At 39.0% G+C, this 15408-nt stretch overlaps 1 protein-coding gene across 3 annotated transcripts in view; it reads right to left on the minus strand.

Moving 5' to 3' along the window:
* The window catches only part of C7 (complement C7), a 39780-nt gene that overhangs the window by 19385 nt on the left and 4987 nt on the right, over positions 1–15408 (minus strand). Inside the window, exons 4-10 of one of the 3 annotated variants that reach the window (XM_089496178.1) lie at positions 14776–14917; positions 12922–13075; positions 11289–11427; positions 9434–9568; positions 7412–7655; positions 6292–6405; positions 4306–4472 (exon numbers count right to left, since the gene is read on the minus strand). In XM_089496178.1, coding sequence (XP_089352304.1) covers positions 4306–4472; positions 6292–6405; positions 7412–7655; positions 9434–9568; positions 11289–11427; positions 12922–13075; positions 14776–14917 — 1095 coding nt within the window. The remainder of the gene's footprint in view (positions 1–4305; positions 4473–6291; positions 6406–7411; positions 7656–9433; positions 9569–11288; positions 11428–12921; positions 13076–14775; positions 14918–15408) is intronic. The other 2 variants (XM_089496194.1, XM_089496189.1) reach the window with 2 other exon arrangements.

Raw genomic sequence — 15408 nt, forward strand, 5'->3', positions numbered from 1 at the left:
GTTGATAGTTTTATTTTGCTTTTGACATGTCAAGGCATCCTTCTCCCTTGAGGGAATAAGGAAATTTTCAAATATTCTTTATATTTAATTTTTTGATTATATTTTTTATTAGTTTCACAAACATAAAAAAGAAGGAAGACATTTTACAGTTAAACACATCATTCCATTACTAAAACAATGTGCATATCATTCATTCAGGCCAAGTTAATCTTTCCATTTGTTTTCAGATGTATAATAATAGCAAAATATACTTATTTGACTTCCCTATCTCTTCCAAGTCTGAGTATCAATCTATGTTTACAGTACTTTCTATTAGAACCCATGTAAGATTAGATTGTAAGCCTGAGGGCAGGGAACTGTCTGATTAAAAATAATAATTGTAAGCCGCCCTGAGAGCCATTAGGGCTGAAGGGCGGGATATAAATACCTAAATTAAAAAAAAAATGTTTCTTTGTCTCCAAGTGTTAACACTCCCCATCTTTATCTTCATTTCTACCTGCTACATTATCATATTCATTTATAGACCTATAAAATCTTTTTAAATATTGTCCCCTCTTTAATCCAAGGCAATGCTTGCAAAATTACCCTTTTCCTTCTTAAAAAAAAAAAAGGTTCCCATGTTGTTTTAAATTCTTTAAAAATATATTCTTTATATTTATATTTTCCAGGAACTACAGTGGAAGAAGCTTAACATGTGCTTCCGACTCCCACTGTAATCAAGGAGTCTTGAATTAGTTTGACCTTGAATGTCTGATGCAAATATAATTTCAAGGTGGTTTCCCATCCTCAGCTGGTTCTGTGAACCTATGAGCTGAAACACTGTAAACATATATATTTTTACCTCTTTATTTAAGAAAGTAATTCAGTGTAAAAACATTTGTAGGGCAATTTATCAAAATAAAAATCACACAATAGTAAACCAAGAAATAAAAAATATTTATTACAGTGAATGAATATCAGAGCAAATGCAGCACATATTTAATTATTTTAAGAGGTAACATTTCTATTTTTCTATGCAGGATGTTTATATCTAATAAATGATTTGCATCATATAAAGCCAAACCATGTTTTGGCTAATGCTTGAGAAGGGAACATAAATAGATAATGGATGGCATTATGTTATAACATATGCATGGATGTCACGGAAATTATTCATCATAGAGTACAGTAGAGTTTTTTGCTGACAGCAGCAAAAACAAAATTATGCATAGAGCAACGTTGTGTATTGCAGTTGCACTCTGGTCATTCAAACTGCATATTATACAACAGCACCCCATCATTAATATGTGTTAAACAGTGCTGATATTCTGCATGCGGAGTGTGTAGTGCTGGTATAGTGTATATAATTTTACACAGATATTTACTGTGTGCTAAGGGGATTTTGGATTGCAGCCCATGTTTTCAAACTAAAATATAAAATCTGTGCTCTCTGGTTTTGGAGTTATTCAAAACAAAGCTTGGAAAATTTAGATTTTTGGCCTATAACTCTAGTGGCCATATTAGCTGGGGGAATCTGGGCATCGTAGTCCAAAAAGTAACTTTTCCAAGCTCTACAACATTTGTTGTGGGATATGTAGACATAACAGAACTTGATCATTTGGGCTGCACATTCAGCATTCATTTGAAATACAAATCTTCACTCTGTGAAAAGCAAAAACATTTCAGTGTCTGCCTAGCTAAAATCTGACATCTTGAAACATATACTCATAAGGCTTTTGATGTGAACCAGCAGGATACTCAAATAGAGTAAAGTGACCTTCACTGCCTTGCAAGCAAGGTACAACCATCACAGGAAAGCTACTTGTCTTTTATCACTTTTATTTGACTTAGCAAGGTTAGGTTGGTGGCATGCTCCTTTTACTGTCAGCCACACTGGAAACCGCAAAAAAAGAAGAAAAATAAAGGAAAGTGATAAGATTGGTTTTTGTTAAGCAGGAGGGGACAAGATAAATCTTCCAACTGACTCATCCTGAATAGAAGACTTGGTTGCAATATAAACAGAACTTGACCATTATTTTTTGGTCTACAACTCCCAGGACCTCTTAGCCAGTACAGCCAGCGCTGGAGGATTCTGAAAACTACCATATATACTCGAGTATAAATCAACCTCATATAATGGTCGATGGAAGGCTTTAGTAAGTCAAGAGTACAGCCTAAGGACACGTAGCAGAGGATGTAAAGGATCAAGCAAAGGAAAAATGATGCCAAAGAACTAGAAGTTATTAATGCCATTAACTTTATAACTTCCCATAACTTTCCACCACCACCACCACTCTCCCTGCCTTATCAGTAACACACACCCCCACCCAAAAAAAAAAAGGCATTGGGAGAGAAGGGAGCGATTGGCACTTCTTTTCCTTGGCCATCCAGGAAGACAAATTCCAATTTCAGGAAGGTTTCCGGAAACATATTTCAGAATTGGGCGAGGCCCAGGGCACAGAGCAGGACTGAACCACCACAGACAGGGTTAGATGTAATTCTTACCAGTTTACACACTTTCCTCAGCAAGTATACAAAACACATCTCACTGTTGTGCATATTTGCTCAGAATAAGCCCCAGTAGGACAGCTTTGAGGAGTTTTCCATGGGAAACTTCCTTCCAACAAGACATATGATGTATCCATCTTGTCCAGTACTGCAAAGTTTGACTAACATCAACTCTGCAAGGTTTTAGAAAATATTTTCTGCTAGCCCTACTTGGAGATTCCTGGTGTTGATGTTCTCCCATCCACATATTTCCTTGCTTTGCTTCCAAAATCAGATAAGATCAGGGAAATTCAGAATGATAGGGACCAGCTATTTAAAATTATTCATTATCTCAGGAGATAATAAATAATGTAATCAATTTTCTTCCTGCTGTACCATGCAGTTTTCAAAGCAATCCCATATAGGGAGAAATTTTCCTCCTCTCCTGATCCATCAAACACATACACAGGTTGGTTGGGGGAAAATAATCAGCTAACAGTACAGGCACATGCAATTAATCACAAGCAGCCAGAAAGCATCTTTGTCTGTGGGAATCCATCCAAAGAAACACATTTGTCAAGCTAGTCCTGTTCAGCGAAACAAACAGCCAGTGAGACCAACATAGTCCAGGGTCCAAGAAGTCAAGAAATCAAAGGTCTGAGTTGCAGGGGTCTGGAAAAAGGAATGCTGGCCAGAGAGCAGATGAGTTGCTTCCAGCACTAGCCCTAGGCAGGAGTCCTTAGCTTCTAAATGGGATGGCACCCACTGGTCCTAAGCAAAACCTCTCTATTGCTGCTTGGCAAGCAGCCAGATTCAGGGTCATTGTTAAGTTTTTTAATTTCTAAGCTGAGTCCTCAGACTTGGGGGACAATTTTGCCTCCCCAGCTGTGTCCTCTGCCCCATCAGCTGCAGGTGAGTCCTACCTTTGTCCCTCTTCTGGTTGACGCTGCTCTTCAACAGGGAGAGCTGCACAAGGCTGACTTGCAGCTTGCTCTTCACCTGGGAGACATGCCCGCGTCCCTTCTTCAGCCTCTTCCTCAGACTCCAAGGTCAAGATCCTGGCCCATGAGTATCCTACTCACCTCTTTTGTGTCCCACCAGTCATATAGTGGTTGCAGGAAGGGCAGGAAACAGTAGAGGGAGAACGATCCTCACTCAGCTTCTACCCACCCTTTGTGCAACAGCAGGAGGGCAGGCACTGAGTGAGGCTCATGGAGACTATATCCTTACTCAATCCTCTCTTGTCTCCCTTGGCCTGTCCCTCACTTGACATTGGGAGGGTGGACAAGGAGCAAAGTGAGGATCATTGAGGCTATAGACTCTTAGTTTCCTGCTTCAGGTGCAACAAAAGGGAGAAGAGAAAGCTAAGTAAGGATTGTGTGGGAGACAATCTTTAGGAGTAGGTCAACTCAGCCTCTCAACATCACAGGGAAGCAAGGGGAAGCGATATGAGGAGGATTCTTCTTGCTGTGAGCCAATCTGAATTCTCCTTTATCTACTTGAAGGAAGCTGATCACTCTTCCTAGGCTCACCTAGGAAGGGACAATGCCCTGTCCTGACCACCATGCACTGCTCAATTCTTTATAAACAGAATATGTCCACTTACAGTACATATTGCATGCATATAGGTCCTTCCTACATTCACTTTGCAGACCACCCAACCACACATACAACTCCCTATGAGCCTTCCCTATGAAGTCTCTGCCCAGAAGAGTGGGTCAACAGATGAAGGTCAGAAGCCAAGACAGCAACCCTCATCCTGCTGATCACTGAAAATCCCTGTCTTTTGGCTGTGTGAAAGAAGTTCATCAGCTAAAAGGAGCAAATCAAACATCTTACCTTTTGCTTAATTACACTAGGAAAATAGGACACTGATCTAGCCCAGCGGGAATATCTTTCAGTATTTGCAGCAGGATTCTGAAGGTCCAAGTAGCTAAGGCCAGCTGTATCTGTAGAACTCCCGCCCAGTACAATTGGGTCAGCTTTAATCAGATTGGAAGAGCTACCTGAAGAAAGATTAAGCAGAGCATATTTAAAAAGAGGAAGAAAGTATTTTATACTGTCAAATGTTTATGGACCCTATCACATGGGGTTAAAACAGCAGCTTACCTTTCTTGAATTCATTGCTAATTCGGAAGGCAGCCGGGTCCTATCACACAAAAATTGCCCCTGAATCATTGCCCAGGTCCGTCCCGGATGCAGCCTGGGTCCTGTAACCTGCTTCGGTGGCCCATTTTGAAAAACAGAAGTTTCCAACTTCTAAAAATGACTGCAGAAGCAGCTTACAGGACCCAGGCTGCATCCAGGACAGACACAGGCAGCGATTCAGTAGCGATTTCTGAATTAGCACTGAATTCGGGAAAGGTAAGCTGCTGTTTTAACCCCATGAGATACGGTCCTATGATATGGGCACAACAATTCAAAAAGGAAGTTGACAGGCTGGAGCATGCCCAGAGGAGAGTGACCAAAATAGTGTAGGGCCTTAAAACCATGCCCTATGACAAGCAGCTTAAAGAGTTGGGTAAAAGGTGGCATGAACACCCTTTTTAAATATTTGAAGGGATGGAGCAAGCTTTTTTCTGCTCTCCGGAGAATAAGACCTGGAGCAATGGATTCAAACTACAGAAAAAAAGATTCCACCTAAACATTAGGAGGAACTTCCTGACAGTAAGAGTTTTTCAAAAGTGGAACACATTCCCTTGGAGAGTGGTGGAGTCGCCTTCGTTGGAGGTCTTTAAGCAGAGGCTGGATGGCCATCTGTCAGGGTGATTTGATTGTATATTCCTGCATGACAGGGAGTTAGACTGGATGGACCTTATGGTCTCTTCCAACTCTATGATTCTATAATTCTGTGATATGACAAGGGCAGTTGTAAAAATTTTTTTAAACGGCTTATGGATTCCATATGACTTATTGCGGGAGCTCCACAGGTGATTGGTTGCACTTCAACTGGAGGAATGCTTTTAAAGTTTTGTTGTTATTATGTGTCATCAAGTCAGCTTCATCTTACGGTAACACTATAAACAAGAACCCTCTAAGAAATCTCTGCTCAAGGCTTGCAAACTCAGGGCCATGGCTTCCTTTGATTTTTAAAGTTTAAAGTTTGGTTGAGAAAATCAGCAGACCTTCTAACAGAAAACCTTCTGTTGGAAAATCCCCACACAGACCTCCATTTTGTACCTAATGTGTGTTATGCATTTCTAGTCTATTAGTGCACTATGCAGGTAGAACAGTAGCCCCAATCTCAAGAAATAGGTGTTGGGGAAGGCACTTGAGTTGTTGCCCAAGAAAAAAAGGGTGGTAGCCCAAAAAGGTTTGGGGACCACTGTTCTGCACTATTTGAAGAGCCACCATGGTGTAATGGTTTGAATGTTAAGACTATGACACTGGAGATCAGGGTTTGATTCCCTGCTCAGCCATGAGAACCCACTGGGTGACCTTGGGCAAATCACACACTTTCAGGCCCAGAAAATGCCTCAGAGTCACCATAAGGTGGAAATGATTTGAAAGCGAACACAACAACAACAACAACAACAACAACAACAACTGGACGCTTGGGTCTATTTCTTTTAATACCTTGTATGAATTGACCATTATATAACACTATTCGAAATTGCCAATACAGCAAGTCTATATCTTTTCAAGAGAGGGTTATATCTGTTGCATCAAGCTGCAGATATTCTCTTTGAAGAACATAGGAACCCAGTCTTTGTAGGAGTTTCTTATCACTTGACTTGCTTGCTTTAATAAAATATTTGTCTCATTAACCTGAAAGGCTGCTATTGAAGGGAGAGCCTATCCAAGAATATACAAGCACTGATTTACCTGAGGATTGCCGCAGCAGCTCATCTAGTTTTTCACATTCTGTTTTCTTCTTTGTTGCAAAAAAAAAATTGTACCCTGATGAAGTACACTTGTGCATGTCTCTTGTGCTCAAACCTAGTGCAAGAGGCAAACATTAATTTTGCTATGCAATGAAATATCCTTCTGTCACCCCTTCTCTTGGTTGGAAAAGCCTCATCACCGTAAAAATTAAAACAGAATAAAAATAACTATAAAGCTTTCAAAACTAGATGAATTTATGAAGAGAAAGGGAAATGGTGCAATTTTTCAGTTGCTGAACACTTGGAAAATAAAATAAATAAGTATTTAAAACTTGTTGTAATATTAATGATATGGATACTTGCTGAATGAAGCTGTGGAGGATATTTCATGGGCAGAAGTAGTACATTCTTAAGATAGGAAAGCATAAAATTCTCAGATGGGCTTATGCCATGTAACTGTCCTGCAAGTTCTGCTCGCTTCTGCATAACTTTTTTATTTGAAATAGATATTATTATATGAGGAATCCAGACCTCTTAGGCTCCAGATGTTTCATCCTACAGCTCTCTCCAGCTGTGTCCAACATGGCCAATAGGACTTTGCAAACTGTATGGGATTTTATGAATTGTAGTCCAAGAGCTTTGGAAACCAACCCCCCCATTCCAATGGATGAATTACTCAGCTTCCTTTTCTCTTCATGGGTTCTTCCAGCTTTGCCAATTATTCTTATTTTTATTCTGTTTGGTTCTTCTCCCCGTCTGCCCCCATAAATGCTTTTTTATCTTATTTATTTTCTAGAAGTTCTTCTAATCATCAAACATAACAAGACTGTTACAGATCTATTTTTTTTCAACCAGCTCAGGCTAATTGGTATTTGAACAGAAATCATGCCATGCCAAACATATTTTTAAATATCAACATATTGCCCATTCTATCAGGAATGTGTCACTGCTAATAATTTCACCAGAATTTATGGATTGGATCCTCAGTTACTAGAATATATTGTCTGCATGTTATAAACATGAAGATAAATATTTCAGAATGGGCTAATTATTCAGATGTAAAAGCAAAAGATGTTTTATTCTTAATTTAACCCTTGGACTTGGGGCACCTAGTACATTACCTTTTTCTTTGATACTGTCTGTTGCCACATGAAAAATAGTTTTGTAATATCCTCCTAAAGATCCAGACTGCAGGAAATGTGTTCCATAACGTTCAATTAATCTTCTGTATGCATTGTATTCATAAAAGGCAGGAAGGTTAGCAAGATCTTTCCAGAAAGGCTCAGCAAGATTGAGAAATTCTGGCTGATTGTTCATGAACTGAGCAACTTCTACACTGTTTTCAATAACCATCAGGTGGTTACTCTAGAAAGGCAAAAATCCATACCTAAATATGTACCCGCAAAAATTAGGAAGCTATTTTTCATAATCACAAAAAAGCATTTATAAACAGGACATGTAATTGGTATCTATTGGTTAAACAAGGAATTTGAACTGCTTGCTTGTAAGAACACAGAAAACTGCCCTACACTGAGTTAGACCATTGGTCTAGTTTGTTACTGTGGCAGTCACAGACATCTGTTCAATGCTGCTATCTTTGTTCTATTTTGCACCATACATGTCTGATTCATATGGTAGATAGCGCGTCATTCTGAGCAAACACTGAATACTAAATTATGTTGGGGGGGTTTTATAGGATTAAAATTTGGAAGTATCTTTTGGGACTACAGCTTCTAGAATCTTCTAGCCAGCCATGCTATTCTGTAATACAAAGTGAAAAGAACCAGTCCTCAAAGTTGTTTGGCTGCAGAATTATTTACTAGCCAACATTACCACATGCCTGTCATTCTCACTGCAATTGCATTAGTTAATTAAAATGGAAACATACCGGTTTGAGAGCAGCCATTATTGCATGTCTCTATAATCACACAACTGGGACTGTTTATGCCATCATTCTCTCTTCTGCACTCCCCCTCAACCATGTCTCCTGTCCTATGCTTTTCAGGTTTTTATAATTTTACTTTTATTTTTATTTTGTAAAGCAATTCTGGAGTTATGCTAATACAATTTAAGTTTATGAAAAGAAAAGAAATAGAAAGTAGGGAGAAAAGCAGCCTGTTTGGGAATAGTGAGGGGGATGAGGAATGTGGGAGAGGAAGAGAGACTGACACCGGGTGACTGCCAATATTGCAACTGCTGCAGCAGCGGCATTTCACACTTTGGGACTAATGTGACCGCAGTATGATTGGGAGCTTATTGCTGGATTTCCCCGTCAATGAAAAGGGATGCTAGTCACAGTTCAGAGACACAGCAGCTATGGGTCAGAGTTAATGTCATGCAATAAGTTATCACCAAAGATGCTATTTTCTTACTGTAGTTGTGGTTTAAAAGCTGTGTGCAGTAATCTTCTAAGAGGCTTCAAGCATGGAAATATATGGGATTAGAATTTTCAAAAGATATTTTTTAAAAAGTGGTCTATTACAAGATGGATGAGAGGTAAAGTGATCATCCCTTTTTATGCATATGCTTCTCTACTTGCATGGAATTTCTCCATGCCTCTGGCAACCTGGCAAGGAGTTATTTACGAGGCTGTTCCAGAATTAAGTTCCAAAGATCTAGCTCCAGGGTTTCCTTTTAGAAGCTGAGATTGTTTAACTTTTAAACAGCCTTGCATGATGTATCACAAACACCTTTTAACATGGCCTTCATTTTTCTTGTCAATTCTCATGCAGAAAGGCACCTGATCCCATCTGATCTTGAAGCTAAATAGAGTCAGCCCTGGTTAGTAATTGGGTGGAAGATCATCAACGAATACTAGGTGCTCTAGGCTATATTTCAGAAGAAGGAACAGGCAAAACCACCACTGAGTGTTCCTTGCCTAAGAAAATCCTATGCAATTTATGGGTCACCATAAGTCGACAGGTGGCTTGAAAGCTCACACACAGAGAGAAACGTTGAGGGGAAAAGTGCTAGTGTCCCAAATGCTTATATTTAAAGCATCCATGCCTGGTTCATACATATTTTATTAATCCCAATGAATAAAATGAATAAATCTACAGAATTTCCTCCTCCAAAGAAAAGTGTTCCTGTTTGAGTAACTCTAATCTTTCAGCTGTTCTGAGAGGAAATCAAAGAAATATTACCTTTGAACTGCTCTCTTGAACATCTCTTGTTCTGGTATCATAATTAGCATTTGAGGTCACCTTATTCTGTGTAGTTTTCATATAAGACCAGCTACTGTTGTAAAACTCAGTGCTGAAGTCATTGTCAATTTTAACCTATGAAAAAATCCCAAAGTGTTACTGTACTTCATAAATTACTCTTTTCTCAAGAAACACTTTTAATTTACCTCTTGACACAAAACTGGCTTGCTTCTGAAACCAGTCCAAGGTGAAGCACAATAATAGCTGACACAACAATTAAGTATAAATTACAAAACATGTATAGCTTACAACATTAATTATAAATTACAAAAGATTAACATTGCAAATCTAAAAATTACAATATAGTTAAGGTATGAAAAAGATTATTTATTAAGGTTGCCAAGCTGGCAGACAAAATGCATTATTATTATTATTCTTTTAAAGCTGTCAATATGATCAGTTAATGTCTGGTAGGAGGAAGTACTCAAACCAGTGAGCTTAAGGGAGAGTCAATGGGCGGGGGGAGAGCCCAATGTCCTTAACAGTGGATAATGAGATGTGATGGGAATAAGAGGAGACACATTGGCCATTGGTATCCTCTGGGATTTGGTTCCAAGACACCTCCACACCCTCTGTGGATACAAACATCCGTGGATGCTCAGGTCCCATTAAATACAGTGGCATAGTAAAATAGTGTCCCTTATATAAAATAGCAAAATCAAGGTTTGCTTTGGAAATTTATATTATTTTTGAATATTTTCAATCCATGGATGGGTTGAATCCATGGATAAAAAAATCTGTGAATATGGAGTGCTGACTATATTAGCACTGCACAATGCTGATCCACCATTCCTGCATCACTGAAATTACTTCCTCGTGCCTGTGGATAAAGAGATGGGACCTGCTAGGAAGTGATGATCCAAGTTCTGGTCTATGTCACTTTTCTATTCTGCTCCAGTTCAAGGTTTCTCCTGAATACTTAAATCCTCCTGAATGCTTAAAAATGAGAACAAAGTGTAAGGTCACACATACTAGACCTACATCTCCAAATTGGTTCCACTCCACCACAACGGTGACATGTTTATGAAGGTTTATGAAGAGGGGCTCTATGTGCATTTTAGTAGCTGTGTGCTAAAGCCTCTCCACACATACCTAAGTGCCTTGCTCATAAAAGCAGGATGAAATCACACAAGAGCTTCTCAGGTGGCATCTGTACTGCAAAAATGATGCAGTTTGACAACATTTTAACTGACATGGCTCAATGCTATATAATCCTAGAATCAGTATTTTGTTGTGGCTCCAGAATAGTTTGTTGTGGTATGAAATCCCAGAATTCCATAGCATTGAGCCATGGCATTTAAAGCGGTATCAAACTGTATTATTTCTGTAGCATAGATGCAGCCATAATGCATTCACCTGAACAAAGTTCTGAACACCCAAGGGCCAAGAAGAAAGGACAAGAACACCTTGTTCAAAGGGAGTAGAGGGCAGAGTTAGCTTGAATACTTACCGCATCAGCACTTTTGACAATCTCTCTGTGTGGACATATAGCTATATATATCTTTAATTGTATTTTTTCTGATTCTATGTATTCCAGTGCATCTTTCCCATTAAAGTGCACACTTTAAATGTAATAAATATCCATCTGAAGCCAAAAATAGTTATTTAGGAAAAGGTTTATCATTTTTTCCCTAAATGCTGAATGTCCAGACTGTTCAAAATACATCACTAATGTTCACCCATGCAGAAAAGGCTAAACAGGAAGTCTCAAGAAAATGCAGATTTCCATCCATGTCAATTTTTAAAAACATTTCCAAAGAAAAAAGCTTTTACGTTTAAAATACAATAAACAAACCTGGAATGTATAAGCAAGGATGTTATCACTCAGTCGATAATATTGTCTCTGGTCACCGCTGAACACTTTTCTACATTGGCCACCAAAACTCTTTGTGTGAATGACTCCAGCTTTCATTTCCCCAGTAAGTGCATCAAAACTGTAACCAACAAGAGTCATGTCACTGACTGTAATACTGCCAGGATTTAAGAATGGCAATAGTGAAATTAGTATGCAAAGTGTTGCAGCAGGACTGGATGAGACTCACTGAAAGAAAAAGGCTGGTAGCATGACATTTCGTAGACTTGGGTCTACTTATTCAGATGCATGAGGTGGAATTAAGAGACCAGAAACAGACCTATATAAACTGGTTGTGTATGAGAATGTCAACTGAAAATCAAAACCTTGGGCCTCTGAGAAACAGCAATAGCAATAGCATTTATATTTCTATACTGCTTATCAGTGAGCTCAGCACTCTCTAAGCAGTTTTACAATCTGTAACTCAATTGCCCACAACAAGCTGGGTATTCATTTTACCCACCTATAAAAGGATGGAAGGCTAAGTCAACCTTGGAGCCCTGAGATCGAATTCACAATGTTGTTAGTACTGAGAGAATGGTGAAAGTGGGCTGTAGAAACACAAACTTTCAGTGTTGGGTTGCACCAAAATCAACTAAATGCGTCTGCATTAAACAAGGCAATAAAGCTTGAGCTCGGAAACAGTGGGGTTCCACTCTAGTCTGTCTTTTTGCAGCCAAGTGTGCCTGCCTTCAACAAGCAGAGTAAACCGCAGCTACATCAAAAATCCTCTACTGAGCATGTGTGAACAGCAAATAACCAAGAAAAAGGTGAAGCAGATAAGCCTGTTTCACCAACTCCCCTTAGCCTGTTTTTATTTTTAAAAGCATAGATCTGTAAGTCTGGCCCCCAAAATGAAAATCATAAGAAAGTGGAGGGTAGTAAAAGGAAAAAAAAATCATTCCTGGATGCATTTTGGGAATGCTTTGATTCTATCTTTTTGCACAGCAGGAGATTGGACTGGATGGCCCTTGTGGACTCCGTGATTATGGGTGCATCTATACTATTGAAATAATTCAGCTTTACTCCACTTTCAGTGCTGTGGCTCCATCCTATGGAATCTTGAGATCTGTAGTTTTACAGGATCTTTATCCTTCTCTGACAACAAATGCTGGTGCCTCACAAAACTACAAGTCCCAGGATTCTGTAGGATGGAGCCAGGGTGGTTAAGGTGATGTCACACTGCATTATTTCTACAGCGTAGATGTGACCTATGTATGATTCAAGCAGTATCTAGAAAGTTCAAAATAAGTTTGCCTACTTATGCAAGGTTTATCTGGTTGTTTCATTTCATGCATGCTTTTTGTTAATGCTGAGTAAAAAGTTTGCTGAAACATGCTGAACTGCTCCTTTTTGTGTGTGGTGTAGGAACCTATCCCTATTCTTTCCATGTCATTTCTGCCTTTGGTGTCAAATTTCCTGTTAAAAAAACTACTATATTTTATGTACTATTAAACTACTACTACTACTACTACTACTACTACTGTCTATTAAGCCTGATGAGAAGATAATCTTTTCACACAGCAGTCACATTGTAATGGTTGATTTTATTAATAAGAACTACAAGGAAACTTACCCTGCTCCTGTAAGCTCAACATTAGGAGGGGACTTAAGTGGAGGCTTCATGTTTTCACAAACAGTCTTGACTTCATCACATCGGTCTTCATCAGCACCGTCTTCTTCACAGTCTTGATCTCCATTGCACACCAATGATCGGCTAATGCATTGTCCTATTGTGTCCATAAAGACAAATAACCATGACAATGAAGAAACGTTTTGGACAAGGCTAAACGGCTGATTTGACCCCTCATGATCTCTTCTCCAATATCTAAACATCACACAAAAACTGTCCCAACAAGTTTTCTGCTCCTTTAAATTTCAAAATGCAGTGGCTATGAAGTCTCACCAACATCTGACCTGAGCTCAAATGTAATAAGTTCTTACCTTCAATGACTACTGGTGGCTTCCATGTGAGTAGGACAATGAATATGCTTTGGCTTTCAATCTGAACTGTAAAGGACTTTGTCCAAAGTGGGTCCAAAACACACTGCAGTTTGGGATTGCTCTAACTGCCCTGGCTCAATGCTTCCTAGGGAATTCTGGGAATTGTAGTTTTGTGAGACATTTAACCTTCTCTGTCAGAGTCCTCTGGTGCCACAATTCCCAGGATTCCCTAGCACTGAGGCAAGGCAGTTAAAGCGGTCTCAGACTGGATTAGTTGTGCTGTGTGTTTTGGACCCATATTCACAAAATAGGTTCAGTACCCTGGCTAGTTCATTCAGAATAAAAACCAAACCGGATTCACTGCCCCAATGACATGGAACCACTTGCCACTGGTTATCTATAATGATTAACAACCTTTCTTTGTAATGAGGAGATAATAATAATAATAATAATAATAATAATAATAAATTATTTCTTTTCCACCCTCCTCAAGGCAGGATATAACATGCTAAAATACTAAACACAATTTCAAAAGAAAACACATAAAACTAACAGTTAAAACACAATAATATAAAACCATTAAAATACACTCATATAATACATTCTTTAAAATATACGAGTTAAAAAGTCATGATTTTAAATTGACTGGGTAGGCCTGCCGGAAAGATGTGTCTTTAATTTTGAGATATGTCTTTGATAATAAACTATATTCCAAAAGTAACATTGGAAGTGGAATGACATTCCATATATATATATTGGTATAACAAACTGTGTTCTCTAACTACTTTCAAACTATACTCAGTTATGAGTGACATAGCAAATATCATAACAAAGCACTAATAGTCTGTGTGTGTGTGTGTGTGTGTGTGTGTGTGCACGCATTAGAGAGAGAGAGGGATGAATAACTGGAGAGGGACTTTGAAACCAGCCAAATAATGAATTATTGTCCAATTGATGTATAAGATTTTCAGAAATTTCATTTGTTGCTGTTCTGGTTTGTCTGTTTGTTTGATAAGAACCCTTCCAAAATTTGCAAAGTTTTTCATAAAGGTTATAGAAAGAATTTGAGCTTAAAACAATTCCAGTGTTGAAGGAACTAAGAGCTTGGAGTGTTTCTTTTTTATAAAATGCCTTTACATCCCTGTGTTTTCAACAGTGTTTGTGATGCTAAATTAAATTCACCACTTCTTTGTTTCCCCCTCGGGTTCTTCATCTTTAACAGATACATGTCAGGCAGGTTCAATGGTTCTTTCCATACTAGAAATAGCTGGATTTGGACAGTACAGAGAAATTAAAATTTCATTGGTTTTGGTTTTTACATGAACCTACTCCAATTTGCAAACTGCTTCATAAGCTGGATGGAAATAACATGTGATATAAACAATGTGAATGTGACAAAAAGCAAAACTGGCAGATGTATCCATCTCTAAAGGACCCCACTTGGTCCTGACCATTCCTGGAGATCAATTGCTGAAAATCAACATACCTGAGGAACATCTAAAACGATAACCACATCCTTCTTCTGATGGACATCCTCTTGTAGCAACACATGGGCGCATTTCAAATGAACTCCCTGAACATGGATGTCCTCCAAATTGTGCATAAACTGCTACAGTCCGTCTACGAATCTAAATCCAAAAACAGTTCTTTAGAGGTGAGGATGAAACTTTTTTTTTCTATTAAAGAACATCTTTTGCTTTTTGCCACCTCCCCATCCCCTACTCTTTTCCGTGTCTTTGTATGCCTCCAAATAATTTTTGACTTATGGTGACCCTAAGGCAGACCTATCATAGGGGTTTCTTGGCAGGTTTCTTCGGGGGGGGTGGGTCTTCTGAGGCTGAGAGATTGTGACTTGCCCAAGGTCACCCAGTGGACTTTTATACTTGAGTAAGGAATCACACTCTGATCTCCAGACTCTGGAGAACAGGGTTCAGTTTCCAGCTCGGCCATGAAACCTCCTGATGACCTTGGGCAAGTTACATGCTCTCAGCCTCAGGGGAAGGCAACAGCAAACCTCCTCTGAACAAACCTTGCCAGGAAAATCCCAGCATAGATTCACTGTGAGTGGGAAATGACTTGAAGGCACATAACAACAAACCCATTAGTTGGTGGCCTCCTA

Source organism: Sceloporus occidentalis, unplaced genomic scaffold (assembly GCF_023333645.1).
Source record: "Sceloporus occidentalis isolate IW3139 unplaced genomic scaffold, rSceOcc1.0.p SCAF_1, whole genome shotgun sequence".
In the NCBI taxonomy this organism is placed as follows: Eukaryota; Metazoa; Chordata; class Lepidosauria; order Squamata; family Phrynosomatidae; genus Sceloporus; species Sceloporus occidentalis.